The following is a 26,062-nucleotide window of genomic DNA, read 5'->3' on the forward strand; positions in this document are numbered from 1 at the left end:
TAAGGTATTGAAAGTATTTTTTTTTGTGTGGATAATAAGGTGCTCACAGAAGCCCATTCGGTTTTATCACAGAGTACCATGGAAGAGCATTAAACTAGAAACTTCACGCCTCATTCTTTACGCTTATTGGGCTAGAGCCGGCGTCGAACCTCAGAGCTCTTAATTCTGAGCCAGAACTCTAACCACTACGTCACGGCAGCAATTGGAGATGAAACGCCTTTGTCGTTTTGCAAAAACGCCTTTGCACACCTTTGCACACCTGGAGCATGCATGCTCCAGGCGCTGAAATAATACTTCAGGCTCTCTGGATATACTTTCAAGTGCACAAAAGGTCAAGAAAAGAATTATGTTATATCAATAATATGTTACTCGAAATAAAGATCATGTGCATATAAGAAATAGATTATATCGTGTATATATGACAATATATATGATAATATATTACAATATAAATAATAATATTATTAATACCAATTACTATATTATTATAAACAAAAAATATTTATTTTTTAGCATCTGTTACGAAACTTGAATCAATGATGAAAAAACTTTTTATAAATGAAATAAATTCTTATTTATATTTGCTTATTCTTTTAATGAATATCAAACTTATTAGATCATATTACTATAGTTAATATATTTTATAATTAATCTTTTATTCTTCTGATGTAGCCGTCCCAATTAAATGTTCCATTATACCTAAACAAAATAAAAGTTCAGTAAACAAATATTTAAATTAATTGCACTAAAAAAATACTTCACTGTATCTACAAAATTATGCAATACTTCACTGTAATTGCAAAACTATGTAAAATTTACTTAAAAATTTATAACCAATGTATAGGAATAGAGTAAGTCTACAGCAATGTTAACTTAAAGTATTGTTGGGTATATGCGTAACGGTACTGACTCTGTAAGTAAGTGTGGTACAGTGTACGTAAGATAATTTTTGGCAAGTGTAGTAAAATATATAAACAAGACATGATGAAAATATATGGACAATGGCGGTAATATGATAAGAATTGTAATAAATTATTAACTAATCATTTTTTTTTAGTGTTGTTAGCAACTTCGTCTTTAGTCGATACTAAAATTCAACTAGTTGAAAGTCGAAATTAGTCGACTTTGAAAAATCCAATTGTCAATATAATCGACTATGGACTTACTAATCGTCTAAAAGTCGATTCAGTCGAGTTACACTCTTAAAATCCTTATATCTATTCTATTTAATTTTACAATCGATTTAATTTTTAATCTTTAATTTTTGTTTGTTCATTTCATAACAATAACATATACAATTATAACTATTACCTAGTTTTTTGCTTACTCTCCTAAAGTTGTATCTAATTCATTGCATTATATTCATGAGCATTAATTATACCTAATTAAACGTTCAGTTATGTATTTAATAATTTTTTTTCTTTTGTTTACTCGATGCTTGTGATTTTTGTTTCATACAGGGACGTTCCAAGCTAGCTCGGGGCCCTGGAGCAAAATTAAATTGCGAAGATCCAAAATCTAAATGTCTTCTATACAATCACATCGTAAATAATAATAATAAAAAATAAATAAATCCTCAGGATATGATGAAATCTCTGGAGCAAAATTAAATTGCGAAGATCCAAAATCTAAATGTCTTCTATACAATCACATTGTAAATAAAAAAATAAATAATTTTAAGAAAACTAGCTTAAGCAAACCTTTGTTTCGTATACTGAAACTTTCATTAAAGTTCGGTATTTTCCCAGATGCTCTTAAAATAGCTAAAATAATCCCAATTTACAAATGCAACGATCATTCGGACATTAAAAACTATAGACCTATATCATTACTTTCTGTATTCTCAAAATTATTTGAACGCGTAATATATAATAGAATATTCGAGTATTTCACTATAAACAGTTTGTTTTATCCAAAACAATTTGGGTTCGAGAAAAATCACTCAACTGAACATGCAATTATTGAAATAGTCAACCATATAATAAATGGTTTTAACAATAACAAATATACTTTAGGAGTATCTATAGATCTATCTAAAGCATTCGATACAGTTGACCATTGCATTCTCTTAGAAAAAATTAAGCATTACGGTATAAATAATACAACATATTCCTGGATAAAAAGTTATCTTACAGATAGAAAGCAATATGTTCATAATGAACAATCCGGAACATTAAATGTCGTATGTGGAGTTCCGCAGGGATCAATCCTTGGTCCGCTCCTATTCCTTATTTATGTTAATGACTTTTGTAATGCATCATCAAAACTAAATTCAATAATGTTTGCAGATGATACAAATCTATTTCTTACTAATAATAATATTAAACATCTCTATTCAGATATGAATATGGAATTACATAAAGTTAATACTTGGTTTAGGGCAAAAAAACTGTCACTTAATGTTGAGAAAACAAATTATACTCTATTTCATAAAAAAAAACAAGAATTAAACATTCCACTATAGTTGCCTAAACTTTATTTAAATTAATTAAAAAGCAAACAAGTTTAACTATGCTAATATATCATGGACATATAATATATTAACTATGCTAATATATCATGGACAAGTACGCATAAAACAAAACTTGAAAAATTTATATGCTACAAAAACACGCTTGCCGAATCATATACTCTAAATTTAAACGTGAACATGCAAAACCTTTTATGAAAGATATGAAAATAATGGATATATTTGAAATAAATATCTATCAGCATCTAATTTTTATGTATAGATACTACAAGAATCTTTTACCAGTAAATTTTAATGATAAGTTCGAAGTAAAGCTAAATGATAAGTATAATCTAAGATCAAATAGAAACATTAACTATAAATTGCCTCGGAAATGTAACAAACTCTCAGAATATTGTATATCTTATCGAGGACCTAAATTATGGAATGAATGTCAAAAGGATTTTAAGTTTACGGTGAAGTCCTTAAGTTCATTTAAGTTTCAAGCAAAATAAGAAATTTTTAAAATGTAATGATCTTATTAATTAAAAAATTATTTTCTTTTAACTAATTAATTTTTTGTTTGTTTGACTATTTTACCGGTAACTTTACTACTTATTTGCTTCTCAATACGAGCTTTATATTATACGTGTTATATACTTCTTAACACGATTTCTTTAGTATATTTATTATGAGTTTTATATTTATATTATACTCGATTTTAATGCTGTATATTTACAATTTATTAAAACGATTTATTACTCTTCTTATTTATTATATAAATCTACAATTTATTATTCTTTTAAAAAGGACTCTATGAAAAGATTGCAATAACGTAATGTTATCCTTATCTTCTTTGAGTTCCTACCTGCTTTAACCTTATTTTATTGTAACACTAGTGTATACTCTTGTAACAGAATTTATTTTATATATATTTAAACGAGCATTGTAAAAATTATAATACTATGTTGAACAGAAAAAAAAAAAAAAAAAAATGATTGTATAGACCTTTTGATATTTAGCAAATTATTAAGTCGGTCTCTAAAATTTTTTTTTTTTTTTTAGAATCCCCAAGGCCCCGAGGGGGCCACTACAGTCGAGGAGGCTTCTTATTTTTTTGTGTTTTTTATTTTTTAGTTGTTATTTGTGGTGCAACCCTCTCTTAACTCTTTAACTCCGAAACACGAACCTTGCCGAGCAAGGTCGCTGCGCGGAGAAACTAAGTTGAGCGCGGTACTTCCAGGGACGTGGTGGGAGTCGAACTCCGAACCTCTCGCTTATAAAGCGAGCGCTCTTACCACTACACCACTACCGCAAATCAGCGGCCCTACTCTCTATGTTTTGTTCCATTATTAGTTAAATGATATGATGTTAAAAAATAGAAAGTGAATATAAATTAGTTTATTATTTATGTTACAATTATTTCAAATAAATAGATTTTTCCCATATTTTGACTAAATTGTCTTTTGTCGACTTGGTTGATTTTAAAATTGTATTAGTCGATTTAAGTCAACTTTAGAAAATATATTATTGATTTAGTCGACAGTCGAGTTATTTAATAGTAATAACAACACTAATTTTTTTTTACTTAATACATTCATTGATTGAGATACGCTCAAGTGAGTTAACTAAAAGCAAATCTAACGCTTTCAGAAATGTGCCCAAATTAAGAGTTTCAGAAATGTGCCCAAATGAACAGATTGCTTTTTGATGTTTTGATTTAAAAAGTTAACCTTTCAATTGTTTTAAAATAGTCATGCTTATTTACCATGATTAACACTCAGAGCCGTACCGATGGCGGGGCCAGCCGGGCCGCGGCCTGAGGCGCCAAAATTGGGAGGACACAAACTTTAATAAATTAAAAAAACAATAATCAGTTTATGAAACTAATTTTTACGGCGTCGCTGCTGTTGATAAAAAAATTAATTAAAATTCCGCCTCTTGACACAAACTCTTAAATATTAAAGCTCATATACTAAATAAAAAAGCGCCCTATAACACTAATATACCTTTGATAACTTTTGAGCATTATAATTCTATTATGAGTCGAACCCAAAAGTTATCTGGTGCTGAATTTAAGAAGAAAAGAAAACAGCGCCAAGAAAGTGACGAGAAACTACAAAACTGTTTCAAAAAGTGGTTGGTAACAAACTCAGTGGAGAAACAAATTATTTCAGAGGATATTTGTATTGAAATTAATGACAATTCAACAGATCCTATAATTGACTTTAATTGAGTTCAGATCATCATTTGGAATTAATTGAAGAGGAGATTTTCGTCAGCCAAAGTCAAGAAGAATTTTGCACAACTGATTTTGAACCAACCAGGGAAGATGAAAATGCCTAGCTTTCAGGCCCAGCTGAAATGGACGAAGATGAACTTCATTCAGAAATCTCAGAAATTCCAATGGCCTCGGAAGAAAATTTTCAACATAGGGATCCAGCAACATGGCCTAAAATAACGGACAAAACAAGGTGCTTTTTGATTGAGCATAGGCCAGAGCAAGACAGAAGAGAATTTTTCCCAAACACGCTGTGTGATTTTGACAACAGAATGCGACACTTCAGCTCAAAATGGTATGAAAAAATTCATCCCAATGGTAAAAAATTTGTTCGCACTTGGCTGCAGTACAGCAATAAAAAAGATTCTTTATTTTGTTTTTGCTGTTTGTTATTTTTAACAACAAAAACCAACAATTTCTCAGAAATTTCTAAAGGGTTTTGTGACCGGAAAAAACTAAACCCAAGAATTCCTGAGCATGAAAACAACAATGAACACTAAAGATGCTATTCTGATCGGAAAATCTTGAAAAAAACCTCAAGGAAGGAAAGACCCTGAATTCTGATCTGTAGAGAGTTATTAGTGAAGAGATGAAAAAGCGGAGAGATATCTTAAAAGTGATTGCTGATGCAATTTTGTTCTGTGCCAAAAACAATCTTGCCCTTCAGGGAACAACAAAAGACATCGGTCAACAAAACAGTGGCATTTTTCTGAGCTTAATTGAGTTGATTAGCCATTATTATCCTTTAGTGGCTGAACACATTGCGTCTGTTAAAGCAAAAAAAACCACAACATCCTACTTTTCTCCTTGAATTCAAAATGAGCTGATTGAGTTACTTGGGTAGAAAGTCAGGAAAGAAATTTTGTCAAACATCAAAGAAGCTAAATACTACTATGTTCTGTTTGACTGCACTTCAGATACCTCCCACAAAGAGCAGATGACTCAGATCATCAGGTATGTCCGCATCAGTGATGAAACCTGCACAATTAAGGAAAGCTTTGTGGACTTCATTGAATCTCACCAAAAAATCGGAAAAGGTCTTGCAACAGAGATAAGTGAAAAATTGGAGAAGGATGGTCTAAGCATTTCCGATTGCCGGGGCCAAGGCTATGACAATGGAGCCAATATGTCTGGAAAATACAATGGCGTCAAAGCTCACATCCATTCTCTTAATGAGTCAGCAAGATTTGTTCCATGCGCAGCTCACACTATAAATCTTGTTGGTGTTCATGCTGCTGAGGTTTCCCCACTCATGATTACGTTTTTTGGAAAGGTTCAAGCCATCTTTAACTTTTTTTCAAGCTTCACGTCAAGATGGGAAAAACTGATGAAAACGTTGACCATCTCATTAAAGGGAAATAGTGACACAAGATGGTCTACCAAAAAAGAAGCAATTACACCATTGCACAGACAAATCAAAGATGTTCTTCGCGTTTTGGAATCCATTATCCACAATCCCATGACAAATGCTGTCACAGTTAGCAGTGCAAAAGAACTTCTCATTCATATTGATTTCAGTTTTTTGTGTTTGTTGGATTTCTGGTGTCAACTTCTTTCTCTAATTGACCGGGAAAACAAACTGCTTCAGTCAAAAACCATTTCAATTGACATTGCCGTAAAAAAAGTGAAATGGTTGAAGGCTTTCATTCAGAATTTTTGAGATGTTGGGGTGGACAATATTATCAAAGATGTCACAGAAAAAGCTAACCAGAGCGGAATTGATGGCGGCTTTCCAATTAAAAGGAAGCGCAAAGTGAAGCGAATAGCACTTTATGAAGCTGAAGATGACTCTCACCTTCTCACAGCAGAAACAGAATTCGGATCTCAGTGCAACCTTGTGTTTGACAGCATTATTACACAAATAGAGTGGCGGTTTGAGGCTGATGTCTGCTGTATCCTCTGATTTTGGCTACCTCAGTGGGCATTCACTCTCTAAAAGTTCAGTGGATGAACTCAAGAAAAAAGCTGCAAATTTATCTCAAATTGACAAGGCAGATTTAGATTCTTCCGATTTCCAGTCAGAAATGGCAAGTCAATCAAAATGGCAAATCAATCAAGCTGCCGCAATGATGGACAACTTTGAAAAATCTAGCCCGATCGACATTTTGCAGCTCATTCATAAATATTCTTTGACCGATGCTTATCCTAACACAACAATTGCTATTCGCATCTTCCTCACCATACCAGTCACAGTTGCTACGTGTGAGAGAAGTTTCAGTAAACTTAAGCTCATAAAACACTATATGAGGTCAACAATTGGCCAAGAACGTTTGTCTAGTTTGACTATAATTTCAATTGAAAATGAAGTGGCAAACAACATTGATTTTGATGATGTCATTAGTGAATTTGCCTCAAGAAAAGCCAGAAAAGTGGCATTGAACTAAAGCTTGTGCAACCTTAATGACAAATTTTACTTATAACTTGATGTGATAAATTTTGTGATCAATAAATCATTTTTTTCGTTTAATTTTCTTCTTTTTTTTTTTTTAAGGAGGGGGAGAGGGAAGGGAGGGGAAGAGGGGGCGCAATTTTCTTTTTTTGCCCGAAACGCAAAATTGGCTCGGTACGGCCCTGTGAACACTATTTGGCTATTCCCATGGCTCAACTTTATATTTGAATAATTGAATTCTCTCGCTATGAATAAACCTGAACATTTTAACTCATGTTTTAGTCGAGATTTTGCATTAAAGTTTGCTGCCACTTTTTTCTTTTACATTAATTTTTTATTATATATCTGTTTTTATTATATACCAAATTTGGCTTTGATTTGCACTTTTCTCACCTTATCTCTTAGCTTTTAATTGTTTAAATCTTTAAATTAGCGTTTAAGTCTATGAATGTTATTATTTTATTGTCTTTAAGTGTCATTATTCTTTTTCTTCAATGGTTTTGTTTCCTTCGATAGTGTTGCTTCCTTCAATGATGCTGCTTTCCTTCAATGGTGTTGTTTAATTTTAAAATTGCATTAAAAGCATTTTAATTCCAAAATTAAAAAGAAAAAAAAAAACGAAAAAGAAAACTTCAATAAGCTGCAGTTTAATCTTAATTTAAAACTTTTGCAATGCACTAGAATCATGTGATAGTACAGAATACAAAAGTAGCAATAATAAAACATCTATCAACATCTATGTAAATTGTGTTATATGTTTAAAGAGCGCTCAAACAACTTTTATATTAAAAATGTTTATTAATATATGTTTATTATAATTTTGGTTTCTAAAGCTTATATTTTTAATAGGATTATTGCTATTATAGTTTATTGGTTTCCATTTAATATTATTAAATATTAATACCCGTTATGTCAGGTTTTCAAACATAACGCTAACATAACGCCAGATCTCGTGTTTATAACGAGTAATTACCATTATGTTCAATGTATAATTCATATAAATAAAACATAACGGATATTTATACATAGAACATAACGGTAATTACTCGTTATAAAACACTAAATCTGGATAATTCCCGTTTTGTTTTTTTTATTTACCGTTATGTTTTTTTCATAAGAATTATTAAGTGAACATAGTGTTAACTAACCATTATAAACACAAAACTGTGCGTTTTGTTTTTTAAAAATATAATGGGTATTTTCTTTTTACTGTGTAGACAGTAAAAAAATGTTTAGAAGATCAACGATAAAGTACAAACCCTACAGCATTACAAAAATCATTACCCAAAGTAATCTGTGTAAAATGTATCCACTCTGTAAAATTCATTGTATTTCTTCAAAAAATCTTTCATTAATGTTAATTTTCTCGTTCCCCATTGTTCATACTGTTGTTGAAGAAGCCCTTGACCACTTGTTAATGGTGTTTCTGGTGAAGTGTCTTCTATAACAAAATAATCTCCTTTGCACATATAATGGTGAAAATGCTCCATTACACCAATTACATCAACGTGACAATCTTCGGATATTATCCATGGATGGGGGCAGGTCTAATAAATTGTAGCAATCATTATTATTAAAAAATAAAAATTGAAATTGTGAATTAAAATTAAATTTAAAAAAGTATAATATAAAAAACTTAATGAAAATAAGAACCACTTATAATCGTTGTTCAGCTACCTTAATATGTAGTTATCCAACTATATAGAGATTTATGTTTACGTTTTATTTCTAATATGTAGTGATTTATGATTACGTTTTAATCCTAATATGTAGTAAATTACTACAAAAAATGACGTTTTAATGATATGAAAGTAATAATTACACTGTTTAGTGTAAATTTTAAGAATTGCCAAGAAAGAGACGAAAAAACTGATAACTTTTGTTACAAAAATATAAACGCAATAATGCAACAAGCTACTTTGTTACCAATATTCAATGAGATCTGTGAGCAAATTACTCCCCAATTATCAACGTATATAAATGCAAGAAATATACATGATTTAAAAAAGAAAACGGTTAAATTAAAATGTTTGCAACCTATTCAGGTTTATTCTAAATTGCAAAACCTACTCAGTACTCAGAAAATTCAATTACTTATAAAGACATTAAGGAAAACACGAAGACATTGGACCATCACCATAACCAGTTTAAAGGAAAAGAGGGTATTTGGAAATAATGATATCCAGTATTTATACGGAAACGACATTGCCATCTATAAAAGTAAAAATGAACGGAATACTTTAAAACTTTAATTTGAATTATAACTTCTGGATGTTTAATCTGGATTCTGGATGTTTAATTACAGCGATTCATATTAAATTAACACTTAGCCAGGTTTAAAAATTCAGAGTTAAAAACTTTGATGAGCTATCTTCGGGATCACCAAAAGAATCCACTTATCTGTGTTATGCAAGAAATAAAAATCAAAAAGATGCTTTGAGCGGGATACTTCCGAGCCTTCAACGAATTCGTGAATTACGACATCATATGCGGACGTTTGTCAAGAGAAACCGCATCGGTATAAAAATATAAAAAATGTAAAAGTTTTTTATTTTAGTAAAACATACCGTCGAATCCAAGTTGAAAAAATGCTTTGGCCATTTCAAACGGTTATTATAAATGGGAAAAGGTATTGTTTTACCAGAACTTTAGTTTAATAGTGCTTTGACCTTAAAACGACTCTCACAATAATGACCACAATTCTTCGTTATGTGCTTAATGCAAACCCAATAATGAAAGACTTAATGCAAACCATTAGTACGTTATGTACTTAATGCAAACCCAATAGTGAAAACTGAAAATAGTGAAAAAAGCATGCGCTACACTAATGACATACTTATTGATTAAAGTTGAGAAACAGATATAATGTTGCAAAGTATCAGCATAAGTTTAGATTTTAATGCAAACTTCAAAAAGATCTTGAAAAGATGTAGACCTTCAGAAAACTTCTTGAAAAGGGTTTTAAGAATTGAGAGTGGTAAGGAATAAAAATAGTGAACTGATATTGAAGCGGGACAACGTAGAATTTAAATCTGCTAATGCAATCACAAAATCATAGTTCTTCAGTAAGTTAGATAAATTCATTGGACATCCGGCTGCAATAAATTTACATTTACAAGCTGCTTACATCAAACACTTTGCTGGAAAAATTCATTGCAATAGTTATATTTTCAAAAATTGCTTAGAAAAATTATAGGAACTGCTCTACCAGGTAGAAAAAAGGAATTAGCTAGTGCCACCATATAAAAAAGCTGTGCCTTACTGTGATGTCAATAGAACCTTGTGTAATTCTAACGATTGGAGGAGGAGTGGTTAAAGTTGCAGGACGGTTGCGGCCAGTAAGTCATACACACCACATTTATATTTATGAACTGGATTTAATACTTCGTGGAATGAAATTTGCTAGTAAGTAGGAAATGAACAAACTTATAGTGTATAGTGATAGCAAGAACACCATGGGATGGTTAAACGACGTTTAACCATCCCACGATCAATCAACTTTCACGAATCCTGCAAAAATGGTGCAGAGCAGTTGCGTAGGTTGGTTACTTGAACAGAAAGACATATAAAAAGATCATTTTAGTGTCTTTCAGTTTTTGTTTGCAAAATAATTAGAAAGTATCGCATAAGGATATCTCAACAACAGTTGTAACAACTCCATTGATCCTTATTTTGCAAAGTGGAAATACGGGCAACTAGATGTTTTGCAGAATTGGAATTTGGTTGCTCTTGACACATTTAAGCTAAGACCTGTACCTACCAATAGTTGATTGTCGTCCATTAAGATATAAATATGGTGTAACCAAAATAGTAACTTTAGTTGTTAAAAAGCTATGTAAATTTTTTGCATTTCTTGACCAATTTTTTTTCTTACAAACGACAAATTTCAATCACTTTAACAAGTTTCGTTGAAGAATGTAAACCTGGAATATTAAGCAGTTCCTTGAGCTCTAGATAATACTATAGTTGAATGCTTACTCAGAACAATTAAGAGAGCAGTCTCCCGTTCACATTGTTCAATCAAATAAGATCAACCAAGAGAACAGTCGCCCGTCCACAATGTTTGATCAACCAAGAGAACAGTCGCCCGTCCACATTGTTTAATCAACCAAGAGAACAGTCGCCCGTCCATATTGTTTAATCAACCAAGAGAACAGTCGCCCGTCCACATTGTTTGATCAACCAAGAGAACAGTCACCCGTCCACATTGTTTGATCAACCAGGAGAACAGTCGCCCGTCCACATTGTTTGATCAACCAAGAGAACAGTCGCCCGTCCACATTGTTTGATCAACCAAGAGAACAGTTGCCCGTTTACATTGTTCAATCAGTTATGAGAGTCTTGAAAATAGGGCTGAAAGTCCATCTCAGCTATTTCATAAAAAAAACAAGTATTTTGTAAAAATAAAGTAAACAAGGTATTTAAGGAGAGTGATTGTGAAAGGGTAAAGCAAACCCAGGTGGAACCCCAGGCGTATTAGGAAAGTAAAATATCTTGTCTTTTGACGTAAAAACTGCATGCTGTGTACGTCCTCGTACTCCAGAATAAAAATAAAATGCACATCGTGCATATCCACGTACTTCCGCATAATAAAACCTCCCAAAAAGTTAGATTTATGAGTAATTCACTCCATGAGGATTTTCAAATGTAAATTTGATTGATTAATATTGAACATGTTAGTTGTCACGTAGAAACAAGTTAGTTTTCACGTAGTAATTTATGCTTTTCTGTTAATGATTGTAACGTAGTTATTTTATTGATAAGTAATTATAAATTTAATTTTATATTATAAATTTAATGTTATAAAGGATTGTCAATAGGTTTAAGACTTTTTTGTATTTATAATGTTTGTGTGATAAAATAAAAAACTCAAACAGTTCTTATATAGTTATAAACTCAATAATGCAACAATGATTGCATAGTGTAATAATTAAATATATATCAATAGCAAATATAACAAAAATATTAAGTCTTTAATTAAGAAAAAAATGCCTTTAAAAATTCTCCTGAGAATACTTGGTTGATCTTTTTAACATCTATTTTCTTTATGCTAATATTTTTGCAAGTCTTTATTTGCGGGTCCACAAGATCCAAACTAATATCGATAGAGTATATTTGAACAGGAAGGTCGTACATTTTCATAACATCAGCCATCCATAGCGCACATGCTCCTGTGTAAGTACCAGTTTCAAATATGGTTTTAGGTTTTATTTCCCAAAGAAGTTGTTCATAAATTGTCAAGTCGAATGTATCCTTCATCATGCTTATTCCTCGCCATCGAGTAGTGTATTTTCCTTAAAAATTTTGATAAAATACTTAAAAAAACCTCACAATATTTTGTTTAAGATTCTGCTAATATAAAAGCTAAAGATCTCAATGATCAAAGTGTTTTACTAAAATTCCAATTTATTTAGATACCTCGTGATTTTAAAGGTCAAACTTGTTTCCAAATTGTTTTTTGAACATTAAAGTTATGGATAACTTAAATAAGTTAACTTGACTCCAGAATACTTGCATGTTTTTATTTTTAATCATTATATTAACTCAAAATACAAAAATTTGTAAAATACAAGATGGTAGCCTATTTTTCCTGCCGATGGTAAGATATGAAGTATTTTTCCTGCCGATAGTAAGATATGAAGTATTTTTCCTGCCGATGGTAAGATATGAAGTAACTGCCGATGGTAAGATATGAAGTATTTAACACAACTAATAAACTATGCAAGTTTTGAAGCAAAAACATCATATTTTTTACAAAGTTCTCTATTATTTTCTTTGTTTATGTGGTTTTGAAGGTGCTCTACTAAGTCCTTTCACCTGCGGTGCTCTGTAGTACCTTACGGTCTTATTACAGAGCATCACAGAAAAACATTTAGCATGAAAGTTCACGTTTCTTACCAATGACAGTTATCTAGCCAGAGCCGGCATCGACAAATACGAACCTCTTAATTTTGAGGCAGAGCTTCACTTTTTTGATGTTAAAAGTATTTCTTGTTTTGGTCATTTTGTTTTTTCAGACATTTTTTTTTGATTTTTTTATATCTTATTCAAATTAAAATCGGCTGCCGGCTTATTCAGGGCAGCGATCCTTCCAATAGTTTTCAAAATTTACTTACTGACATGATAATAACAGAAACAAAGTAAAACTTTGTTTTAAGTAAGAGCTCCCTTGACAAATAATAAATAAGAGCTCCCTACACAAATAATAAAGCTACTAATATCTAAATAGAAAACGAATTGGGTGCTAATGTTTTCAACACTATGTTTTAACCCAGTATCAAGCAAACCCTGACTAAAATTGGGAGCGAATTTTCTTTCTTTTCGATCAATTGAATTTATTTCAAAATATGCTCTTTTAGTCATATTTTAAGAACATTTATATCACTATTAATTTGCATATATTTTGCATCGCTACTTTGTATATAAGCAAGAATTTTTAAACAATCTTTTTTTTTAATATCTTTTATTTTAGACATCGTTTTCAAACGAATGTCATTTTTAAAAAGCCGTCGTTTTTATAAAATTAGTTTTATAAAAATAGTTAAAAATTTCTTTTATAAAAATAGTTAAAAATTAGTGTTATAAATGTAGTTTTTGTTTTTATTTATTTATTTACTTATTTTTTATTTAATAAATAAGTAAAATTTTACCTTTTGACACTTTTTTAATAAGCTCAATATCGAAAACACTTTTTTCTTCTCGATCACTTATCGGCATAAAACGATTCGGACTTGCTAATAAACAGTTGATTTCTTTATATATATCAATCATGCATTTTGAGTAATCAGTAACGTCTGTAATAAAACCTTTTTTTAAGTCTTCATTATTTGTTGCAGCCATGGTGAAGCTTTTTAAAACATTGAAAAAGAATATAAACATATAGATAAATATTTCATAACCTAAATTTTAAAAAATTTAAAAAAAAATCAAATTAAGGTTACAAAAAAAAGTATTTTGCGTATATTTATATAAGCTTCACTTTATTTTTTAAAACAAATTTTTATATTTATGTAAGCTGCCTTCTTATTTCACAAAATGTTGAAGGTCATACATTTATATTAGTTGCAATCATTTTAGACATCGCTGAAAGTTCTAAGAAATCCAGTTGAATATTATAATAGCTTTTTTTTCAAGCTGAAAACAAACAAACAAGAAAGCAAACAAAGCTGTCGCATTCTGCATGACGAAACCTAAGTGATCATAATCTATTGGATTTCATTTTTTTGTATTGAATGTTTTTTATCAAGCGATTTTTATATGTGCTTGACTTTATGCGTTTACGATTTTGGATTGTTTCAAAATATGTTGTTTATCTTTAAACAACAACATTTTTTAAATATATGTTTCTGGAGAATGTGTTTTGTAGGATAAAAAACAAATATTTTTTATTGAACAGACATTAAACATTTTATTGCTGAAAATAAAATCTTACAGGAAATTTCCTTTTGTTATTTTCTTTAAGAAAATTACTCATATCGTATTTATGATATTGATTTTTTATTGAAATTTTTTTTTTTTAATTTTTTTGATTAGTATTTTTACATACTTATTTAGTAATATCGTTTTCTTGTGGATATCGAGTTAGCTATTATTTAAAGATTAAAAGTTACCCAACATTTTTTCATATGACGTTTCCAAACATGACATAAGTATATAAAAAAAGGAAAATAAATAAAAGTGGTCACACTACTTTACGCCCTACCCTAGTTGGGCGAAACAAAAAAAAAATAATAGTTGAGTATTGTTATAGCAACAAAAATACTTTTTTTTATATGTGCTAAAGTAAAAAAGTTAAAAACTTTTTAAAAGTAAAAAAAATTTCCGAAGATTTTTATGTCTTAAGTTGTCTCTAGGGTTCCAAAGTAGAAAATAAAGATATTTTTTTACGAAAATTACCTGCTTTACTAAAGCAGGTAATTTTCGTAATTTAGTCATTTTTTTTTAATCTAAGAGTAAAATGTCCAATGATATACTGTTTAAAAAAGTTCATCAAACAATGATTTGTTGAAAATGTGAATAAGTTCCCATATTTTACAACTTGTCACAAAAAAGGTGAAAATTTTCTAACTTTTTTATTATGCCAGCTGTTTAAGCAAGTAAAGCGAGCAAAATTTTAACTAAAGCATGAGATCGAAAAAATGAGAAACGAAAACCACTTTCAAAATAAACTACTAAAATATTATTATTAAAAAAAGCAATATTTTAATCATTAAAATCAAAAATAATATTTTAATCAAAAAAGTTATAGAAATATAAACGAGTCTCAAAAGCTACTGGAATTTCTACATGTACTGTTGAAGAGATTATAAAAAGATATAAGAAGACTTTATCCATCGAATGAGCTTTTCATTTTTCTTCCCGATCCTTTAGGTCGGTAAGAAAAAACGTAATATAAAGTTTAAACTTGAGGAGGTTACAAATTTTATAAACTTATAATTTTTGAACGTTAAAAGGTTATTGTTGAAATTAAAAATTTATCGATGAATATAAATTAAGTTGAAAAAAAAAATTATCACTTTGTTGCTCTCACATTTGGGACAGCTGTGGCGAAAATTCTAGGCTTTTTTTGTTCTCAAAAAAAAAAAGGTTTCCAACAAAAGAAAAAAATTGACATTGACATAAGTACAAACAAATAAAGTAATGTTTAAAGTTTGTTCTGTTGTTCCATCTCAAACGTCAAAATACGCTGCATCTGCTTTTGGTATAAAATGTCATTTTGTTGAACTGACCATGGTTTATATCAAAATTAATTGATTGATTAATATATTAACAGCACATTTGAGCAATAGTTTATTTGTATATAGCGCCATTTTGGTTAAAATTCACTGTTGTTAGAATCATCATCATCATCATCATCATCATAATCATCATCATCATCCTCATCATCAATCAACCTCACTATTGAGGCATTATTCACCTATACTATCAACATCCTCATCATCACCACGATAATTTTAAGTCCTTTTTTGTGATTTTGCAAAGTTTACACAAAAAGTCTCGAGCTTCACAGATTTCTACTAAATGCTAAGCGCATCACAACAGTTATGGTTAGGGTTACTATTAATCTGTTATAGTATTCTGATAGTGTCTAATCATTTTTTTTAATGTTTAAGTTTGTTTATGACATGATGTGTTGGATGTTTATTATTATCTGGATCATCGACTTACTTGACAAAAGATTTCATCATAAACTTCATTGCTAGTAATAATACTGACGCTCAGTTTAACAGTTGACTTTGACAGAACTGCCATTAACTCCGGAAACAAGAGTAACGTAATTAAGCTTATTGAAAGAAAATATAATAAATAACTGCAATATCTGATTTGCCTTTTGCATACATGCTAACTATCTCTTTAACTTCTGTTAATTTATTCGGATGGATTGACCAAAGAATCGAGAGCTTTTTTAAAGCCAATTGGCTCTTGTAAACTGTGGAATATTACAAGTTTTACATTCAAAAAGATTTATTTAAACCTGCCAAAGGTTATGCTTAAAGATCTGAATACAGATTAAAAGCATCAATTTGAAATGTGCAAAGCAATATCAAAAGTGTCGATTTGAAATGTGGAAAGCAATCAACCAAAAGGTTCTATCCACAGGTTTAAAGAGTTAAAAGTTTCTCTTTCTTTAACGTCATACATTAAAACAACATCATTGCTTAATTGGTTTAATTAACTTAATTGGCTGTTAATTAGCTCTGTTAGAGAAAGCTTTACGATGGTTAAAATACTCTTTATTAAATTACTAGTTATTAATAGCTGACAAAGGCGAATAGACTTTTTTGGCTGTATGTAGCAAGCTAGAAAGCTTTAATAAAGCTGAAACATTTAGTAACCTTTGTTACAACAGTTTTTTGCCTATTTAGTTTAGTATTAAGATACATCCCTCATCCAATGATGGTGAGGATATTTTTTTTAACTATTCAGAAACCAGACTGCTTGTCAACAGAATTGCAAGATACGATCGATCCTACATTACCATAAAAATGATTTTGCCTATCAAGAGACTTTCTTGATTTTGTCCATCAAGAAAATCTCTTGCTAACATTAATTAGTGACAAATACCATCCGTGAGTAAGGATTGCGGCGCATCCCTTAAGCGCAACTAGAATAAAGTCATACACTGCGTACGTTCAATGTTCCAAAATGATTGACAACTAATGAAAAAATATTTGGACAAACAATGGACGACCAACATTTGAGCTTGAAAGCACTTGCCATTTTCAATTAGCGGTAGAGTGTGTCAAGTTGACAAATGAGGCTTCGCTCGAGATGTTCTGTGCAGAACAATGAGATTTATTCGATTGATTTTACATGCACGGATGTAAAAATTTATTCGATTGATTTTTCATGCACACCTTGTAACGCCAGTGTTTAACATTAAGTCAAAACATTATGCTCCGGAATAAACACAGTATTAGAGTGTAATGAAAGGTTTTGCAAATCTGGTTAATGAATATTGTAATAATTAATGCAAAAAAATGTCACTGCGTTCTTTAATGAGATGTAGACCTTGATCTTTGCAACTTAATAATTAAAAATAATTTCTAAATTGTAATTAAGATAAGTTAATTATATTGTTTTATCTTATAGTTCTAAATAAACGTTTTAAATAATTGTTTACTGTAGTCATTGTAAAGATGAAATAAAGCTGAATAAAAAACAAATCTCAAAGAGCTAGCAGAATAAAAACTAATTTTTCACCTTTTTGAAGTTAAATACATTAGTTAGTCGCAACTACTAAAGTTAAAATTAAACAAAAATATTATGAATCAAAAAATACATAAATCACCAAAAAAATATCCTGAAACTGTTTTTGTTCCAGAAACTGTTTGGCAACAATTTTGATTAGTTGACTTATTATCAATTTGTGAAAGCAGATCATCAATTTTGGGGCTAAATGATAAGACTAAATTTGTCTTCTTCTAGCCATGTAATTATTTGTTTATAAGTTACGACTGTAAATTTTTTTTTTATCGGCAAAAGTGTAAATAAAAATTAAAAAAAAAAAAAAATGTAAAGCAGATAGATCATCAGTTGCATTTCTAAGCTAAATATTACTCACAGCAAAAACTGCACTTTTTTTTTCAATTTTCGACGATTGTTCTTATATAATTTCTTACTATCGTTATTTACACTATTAACAATCGAAGTTATAAAAATAACAATTTCTTTAAGTTTATTACTAATAATTAAACTAAGATTAAAAATAAAATCATCAAATTGTAAACAGCATCATGTAATGGTAGTAATATAGTCAATTATATAATTAACTTATTGTCCCGATATGCTCCATTAAAGTCGTTTTACTGAAATTAATAGTATTCAAAAAGTTCATTACCAATTATTTTTTTAAACCAGATTCTAAAGGAGGATAAAAAGGAATATTTGAAAAATATACATTTTTTATAAATAAAGCGAATTAGCAATAATTCAAAATGAATCTTTTGTCGTTGTATCACTTAAGAAAATACGAGAATTTTGTTTTAAAACTTACTGATGCATTTTGGTACATTTAACACGTTTTAGTACTTCTAAAAAAAAAATATCATAATGAAACTATAATTTAAAAGATTTCATAAAAAAAATTTTAGAAAAAATTTTTTTTTTAACTGTAATATAAGGTTTCAGGCATAACTGTCCCGTTACGCCCCACTGTCCCGATTAGCCCCACTCTACCCTATTTAGCAGCTGTTATTCTTGCAGTTAAATAATTTTTTGCAATTTAGTTTTAGCCCATTTGCTCTTTTAGCACATGTTTTTGAGTTTTCCGTTGGTTTAATAGTTTTAAATTTTTAAATATATATATATATATACAAATATATACAAATAGTTTTAAGTTTTTAATAAAATAGCTTAGACCCATTTTTATTAATAGGGTTTTCTAATTATATGCCTTAAATAATTAAAAAATCAATCCTGGCTGCAAAAGGTGCTATGACTAATTACTAATTTAAGATAATTTTTTCTAAAGAAAATAACTGGCTCAAGATAATAATGCAAAAAAATTAACTCTGCCAACAATTGTTTGTACTATATATATTTGGTATTTTGTTTGTATTTGTTATAACAACATTACATTATAAAATGTGTTTTTTAATGATTTGACATTGATTTTCCTCAAAAAACAACATGGTTTTTTTTGTTGTTGTTTAATAGAGGTAAAAAGAAGAATTAAAATTGAAAAAATAAAAATATATATATATACAAATAGTTTTAAGTTTTTAAATATATATAAACAAATATATATATAAATAGTTTTAAGTTTTTATCACATGTTGTTTATTATTATTTCTTATATAAAACGCTTTGTGTTTTTATTTTGTTCTGAACATCTGTTCAACATATCTTTATTTTATTATCCTATCTTCTTTATTTATTATCCAATCACTCTTCTTAATTTTTTCCTTACTTCACAACGGCTCGGTCTAGTCCTCTACTGCAAATAATTGTATTTTTTTTTAATTATAAAATTATGTAGTTTATTGCATGACTTTTTTAAATATATAAATGAATTAAACTCATGGTATTTTCAAAAAGAATTACATCAGAAAAAATTTTATATATTCAAATTTTCCTCATATAAACATTTTACTAAATTTACTAAAAACAAGATTAAAAGATCAAAAAAAAAAAAAATTTTATTTCTTTTTGCTAACTAAGTTTCGGCATTTTTTCTTTTCAATATATTTATTGAAAAGTAAACTAAATAGTTATAACGGTATTTATTGTCGAACTTTGTTACTTTTAGTTGATTAATTTAATAGAAGCTTTTTAATTTAATTGAAGCCTTTTAATTTAATTGAAGCTTTTTACAGTGCGCAAAAAAAGAAGAACTATGAGTGGGGAAAAAAAATAAGAATACAAAGTAACATAATGGAGCCATTATTAATCATACTAATTTGTATTATAGGTAATATATTAAACATAAATTTTATTGGGTAATTTTGTTATTAGTTTTTAATCATAATAATAATGGAAAAAATACTGATAATAATAAAAAGTATCAATAATATTTAAGAAATGAATGAAAAAATAACGAAAATAAATAACTAAAACCAATGTAATTAAATAAAAAACAGTAAGAAATTAAAAATTACTTTATAGATTAAATTTTACACTTAAGAATTGGTTAAAAGATTTCGCTTAAAACCTGTTTAAAAAGGTCGTCGTCTAAAAAGTCGTCATAAATACACTTGGTATTTTTTTTTTTTTAATTTCATTCCGTTTATTTGTTAGATGTGGCACAGAAAATAAAACCCACAAAAAATTGAAATTATGAAAAAAAAAATGTTATAAAATAAAAATAAAAAATTCTACGCGACAATTTAAAATAGTAAATTAACATAGTAAGCACTCATTTAATGGCAAAGTCACTATCGCCTTTCTTATATCAGAGCAATGATTTTAACCATGTTGTGTTTTAGTGACATGAGAGCAATGATTTTAACCACGTTGTGTTTTAGTGACATGAGAGCTATGATTATAACCACGTTATGTTTTAGTGACATGAGAGCTATGATTATAACCACGTTGTATTTTAGAGCAATGATTTTAACCACGCTGTGTTTTTATAAACAAAAAATTTGTGTCATTCTAAATCCTAAACTTCATCCTAGAGCTAATTACGACGTCACTCATGACGCTTACTGTTTTAAACTAAAAAGTCACTAATTTTTGAAACATTTTATAGTGTAAACATAAATAAGGTTCAACGCTTAAAATTTTGCTTAACAAAATAAAAAGTCCAACAAAAAAGTCCGTCTAAATATTCCGCATAAAATGTTATGTTAGTAGGTCGTCTTAAAGAATTATGGTACAATTTTTATTTAGTTTCACATTTATCTGTCAATATATTTTAACTTAATAAAAGAACATTTTAACTTTTCTTTTGAATAGGGAACGGTATATGTTTACAAGTCACATCGATAAACTTAAACAATCATTCTATTAATATAAACGCCTCCCGAATTTTGGCTAACGAGTTTACACATATAGAAAAAGATAAAGTGAAAGAAGGTTCGTCTCGTTCAGAAACATACAAAATGCAAAATGGTCTTATACTTCTTCATGCTCAAAGACCGCACACGGTTTCTGATGTAAAGAAATCTCAATTGACCGATAATTCTCAAAGTATTAATTACCACGTTCGCAAAAAAGAACAAAATAACGAGACGGTATTTAAAATATTAGAATTTAATCGATTCGGAGTTAATATAACTATTAAGAAAAATGATTTTATACAAACAAACAATAATTTATTAAATCACATTTCAAAGAATGATACGAATATATTTCAATTGGCTAACAGTACAGAAAACTGTTTAAACTTAACTGGAGGTAATAAAAGTTTAGTTTGGGAAAGTGATCAAAGTATAAAAAATAATAAAACTCTAAGACAAAATACATTTTCTCAACAAATAGTAAAACTAAACAACGCTACAGAAGATGTAAAGCCAAATGCTCGAATAAAAAGAAATTTTCGAAAAGTCATACGAAAAATATTTCACAGGAATATTGACTCGATCATATGACGATTCTTTTTATGAAACAAGAGTTTTATAGTAGAAAAAAAGTATAGTATATGAAAAAATTTACTTTTCAAAATTAAAGAACACCTTTTGTTATTTTAAAGGGTTTCCTTTCCTGTCTATTTGCATTTGAGAACCAGCATAAAGATTTTTATGCTGAACATTATTTTCTAGCTTTTGCTGGATTTTTTTGACTTCACTATTCCATAAATAACTTGAAATAATAATTTTTACTATTTTCGTTGATAGAAAACTATAGTTTTTTTCTTCATTTTTGTTTTTATAAAAAATCTGTTCAGAATATATTAACTTATTTAATATTTGAATAAAAAGAAAAGTTGTTGCTTTCGTTACACTAGATAAAGTTATCTGGTGGCAGGAAAAAACAAAGGGAAAAAAATTACACGAAATTAAACGAAATTACATGAAATGGTTTTGAAAAGAGTTTGATTACTTAATCTGCACAGAACAAAGAACAACTCTTTTCAAAAAAAAAAAAACTCATATAAAAAATAGCATAAATACTTATTCTACGAAGTGGCGAAGCCAATTTTTTTTTAAAATAAAAATTGTAGCGCTATCTTTTACACCATTTTTAAAAAAGGTTTTTAAATCCGTCTGATCTAAAAACATTAAGTAAATCTCAAAAAGAAATTATATTAGTAATACCCCACCCGATGTAACCACCGATGTAAGTTGGTTCAAACTATAAAAATAGTTATCAATGTGTTTAAGGCCGGCGCAATGGAGGTTGTGTGTGTGTGTCTGACACCCCCTCCCCCATCCATCCCCATTAATGATTTTTTTGTTAACTTAGTTGGCAAGTTTGACCTTTTTAGACTAGAGAGTCGACAAATTTACACAGTCAGCCGGGAAATGTCATTAAAGCAGTCGGCAAATTTCAAAAAACGAGGACCTTTTTTTTTATGGTGGCAAAATTGTAATGGCATTCCTCCTCGTGACACTACTCGCGCCGGCCTTGAATGTGTTATTAAGTGCAAAATTGTAAGAAATTATTTTACTTTATATTTATTTTGGCAAAAACTTTCTTCTCCTTTAAGCAGGTAGCAAATAACAGTAGTATAATTAATCAAAACATCCACTTTGTTTGTAAGTAAAAAATATCCCCAAAAAAATTATGTTCTAAAAGTTTCTTTTTTTGTTCAAAAAAAACATAAAATTAAAGAAACCCATAGTTAGATGAAATAAACAAAAAGTCAAATCGACAGATCAGCTAGTATATCATTTGAGGTTTTGATTGAAGCCGCTTCCTCCTTAACTAATAAATTATTTGCTTATTTTTTCAAAATATTAAATAACATTTGACTGCATGTTCCCCATCTTGTTAATATTAGTTGTGGTGCTACAACAATGCCTATTTGGGAATATTTATTCTTCCTACTCTTGATGGAGCTAATCAAAACACGCTTTTTGCATTTGAGGCAAGTCTTTCAACGTTTGGTTGATACAAGTCTTTCAACGTTAAAGTATCAAAACCATGGTTTTTTTCTAGAGCAGTCGTAGCGCAGTGGTAAGCGCGCTTGCTTCAGAAGCTAGAGATCCGCAGTTCAACTGAGCAAGTTTTTTAAGTTCAACTCAACTCTGGACAAGCTAGAGATCCGCAGTTCAACTCTAGGCAAGTTTTATAACATTGTTAAGAAAGGAGGCGTGAACTTCCTTTCAAATACTCTTCCACGGTGCTCTGTGATAAAACCGCAAGGACTTTTTGCCGCACCTAAAATAATTAAAAAATGATAATAGTAAAAAAATCCCAATATATTTCTTGTTCATGCACGAATCCTTACTATACTACAGTGAAATATGAAAGGGTTGACTAGGAAAGTTCCTAATTAACCGTTCAATAAAATTTGACGACTTAATAATTTCCGACAAATATCAAATATTCATCGAAAAATATTACGAAGTAACATCGCTATACATCCTTTTAACGACCATCTCAAATACTTTGAAGCGCAAATGTGGGCAACCAAATGGATGTGTCTCGCAAATGCAGTTAAAGGGAAAAGCAAACTCTGGAGCAAATTTATCGCAGCTAGATGCACAAACAAGCTACTGAAGTTAAAGTTCACAAGCCACTGCGAGCTCAAGCTATAACATAAGAGGGATAAAGTTCAAGATCGGCTATCTCACTGACGGTTAAGTCGTAAGCAAATGTAGATGTAAGATTTTCAGGAAAATTATTAATACTGAATTCAGACAGGACCAAAGATAGGTACCTCAGAAGAGGTACCTCAGAAATCTCTGGAAATGAAGACGAGTGTTGCCCTTCGAGGATAATTTTAATACTCTGGTTAAAAGAAATGATTTAATAATCTCAAACCTTTCCCAAATAAGTTATAAAAAACAAGGTAATCGAGAAAATGCCAAACTTTATCAAAAGTTTTTGATATGTCAAGAGCAACAGCCCTTACCTCGCCGCCTCTATCTAATGCGTTACAGAATCTTTCAGTCACAGCAGTTTGCAAGCCAGCCGTTGAATTATGTTTTGTTTCAGAAAATAAATTATTAGACTAAAGATAAAATGTTAAAAATTTGTTAATTAAAAACTCAAAAACCTTGCTAATCATAGAGAGAAGACTGACATGACAATAATTGGGGGGGGGGGGGGGGGGTGTCAAAGTGTTTTCCAGATTTTTTAAAAATTGAAACCACTGATGCCATTTTCCTGTCTGCAGAAATACAAGAATCAGTCAAGCGCTTATTAAATATTTTAGAGAGAAATAAAGGGAGTTGTGGAGAACGCTTTTGCAAGGCTATGACCGTAACGCTGTTTGGACCACAAGTCATAGAAAAGTAGAACTGAAAAATAAAATTGAGTTTTAGAGCTGCAACCTTGTTAATGTAAATCAAAGCGAAAATTTATACGTAGAATCAAGAGTCACAAAAAAATCCGAAAACTTTAAGAAAAGAAATCCATGAAAAGAAAAAGTAAAGAAGGTTGAATGTAAAAACAAAGTATACAAAATATTCACTTATCTGATAGGTGGAGACAATTGTTTTCCCACAAAACAGATTCAGAGTAATTAAAAAATGACTAGTAAAAGATAAAAAAATATGTTATAAAATTGTTAAAGAAGATAGACTTGTTTATTGAGATTTTTTAAATCTCTATTTAGCGAGAATGCCCAAGATTTGTATTTTGCTAGTAAAATAACTTTACAAAGTGTTTTAAGAAGAAGATCACGAAATAAATATTCAAAAGGTTATAATATCAGCAGTGATGGATCCAGTGGGAGGGATGGGAGCATGCATCGCCTACCCCCCCCCCCCTCCCTCTCCCACCAGAACTTATAAAAAAAATTTAATAAGAAGATTTAAAATTTACTTTTAAAATTCGATAAATATTCCTACCTTAAAATATGCATTAAAAAAGGAGTGGAATGGAAAACCATCCCACTCCTTTTTTAATGCATATTTTGGGGTGGGATGCCATCCCGGTACATAATAAATTAATGGAAATTTTATTTTATTTTCCTCCTATAAATAAACTTGTAAAAACAATTTTAAAGTTTGTGGCAATATGCGAATTTAAATGAACTAAAGTCTCAGGTGTTATTTAAAAATTTTCGATAGAAAGTTAAAAAACTAAATCGATAATTATAAAACATTGCGTCTTTTCTTTTGTATTTTAAATAAAAAGTTACCAAGCAACAAAAAGCGACTTTTTTTTCGTTAAAGTATCATTAGAGTTTTTTTTGGTGAAATAAAATATAGTACACAGTAGATTTACTCAACATTAAATAATATGATTTAAAAAAAATTTACTTATAATAAATATGGATAAATGGCTAGCAAGCGGAAGGAAAAGAAAGTTAAGCAGTGATAGTTCTAAAAGTAATTTGGAAAATGACACTGAAATAAATAAAGAAGTGACAGATTTTTCGAGTATTGAAACTTGCCAATCCTTTCCTCAATGTGATGGTATTTTTCCAGATTACTGGTCTGATTTACAGTGGAAGGAGAAATTAAAAACATTTGACTGGTTGACAGTTTCATTAACAGGTCTTGGTTGTTCCTGTTTGTAAGTCAGAAAATAATTTAGGTGCCAAAAAATCTTAAGGAATAAAATTGGCTAGCGAGTGGACGCTTTGCAACGTTAAGGAGTATGGCGAAACAAAAGAAAAAAAACAACAATCAATGAGGAAAAAGCTTTCAAGCCATAAACTATCAGTTGCACACAAAAAGGCTTGTAAAATTATTTCTCAGTCCAAAAAAAACACCATTTCACACTCAGTTCAAAAAAAACACCACAGTTTAGTTCAAAAATGCAGATCAATCAGCACGAAACTACCTACCGCATATTTCGCACTGTTTATCACATTGCAAAAAGGAATCGTCCATTTTCTGATTTGAAAGAACTAATATTATTACAGGTAGAAAATGGTTTAGAC

The 26,062-nt window shown here is 29.6% G+C and overlaps 2 protein-coding genes across 2 annotated transcripts; one reads left to right on the forward strand and one right to left on the reverse strand.

The window, feature by feature from the left end:
- Nucleotides 1-344: 344 nt before the first annotated feature.
- Nucleotides 345-14,000, reverse strand: LOC101239761 (rhamnosyl O-methyltransferase). Its single transcript, XM_065807586.1, has 4 exons — nucleotides 13,770-14,000; nucleotides 12,112-12,413; nucleotides 8,404-8,666; nucleotides 345-699 (listed from the first exon to the last, which is right to left on the reverse strand). Exons 1-4 carry the CDS (start codon nucleotides 13,996-13,998, stop codon nucleotides 648-650), a joined length of 846 nt encoding a protein of 281 aa, XP_065663658.1. The 5' UTR covers nucleotides 13,999-14,000; the 3' UTR covers nucleotides 345-647.
- A 5,796-nt stretch (nucleotides 14,001-19,796) lies between these two features.
- On the forward strand, nucleotides 19,797-21,753 carry LOC100200441 (uncharacterized). The gene is made up of 2 exons (XM_065807587.1): nucleotides 19,797-20,032; nucleotides 21,019-21,753. Exons 1-2 carry the CDS (start codon nucleotides 19,996-19,998, stop codon nucleotides 21,651-21,653), a joined length of 672 nt encoding a protein of 223 aa, XP_065663659.1. The 5' UTR covers nucleotides 19,797-19,995; the 3' UTR covers nucleotides 21,654-21,753.
- The last annotated feature ends 4,309 nt before the right edge of the window (nucleotides 21,754-26,062 follow it).

Source organism: Hydra vulgaris, chromosome 10 (genome assembly GCF_038396675.1).
Source record: "Hydra vulgaris chromosome 10, alternate assembly HydraT2T_AEP".
Classification (NCBI taxonomy): domain Eukaryota; kingdom Metazoa; phylum Cnidaria; class Hydrozoa; order Anthoathecata; family Hydridae; genus Hydra; species Hydra vulgaris.

Excerpts from the sequence above, each read along its gene's own strand:
- LOC100200441 (XM_065807587.1), top strand. The coding sequence starts at position 19,996 with ATGGAGCCATTATTAATCATACTAATTTGTATTATAG. Across the intron at positions 20,033-21,018 it reads CATACTAATTTGTATTATAG|GGAACGGTATATGTTTACAA; the intron begins GTAATATATTAA and ends TCTTTTGAATAG.
- LOC101239761 (XM_065807586.1), bottom strand. The coding sequence starts at position 13,998 with ATGTTTATATTCTTTTTCAATGTTTTAAAAAGCTTCACCATGGCTGCA. Across the intron at positions 12,414-13,769 it reads TATTAAAAAAGTGTCAAAAG|GAAAATACACTACTCGATGG; the intron begins GTAAAATTTTAC and ends AAAATTTTTAAG. Across the intron at positions 700-8,403 it reads TTTTACACAGATTACTTTGG|GTATAATGGAACATTTAATT; the intron begins GTAATGATTTTT and ends TATTTTGTTTAG.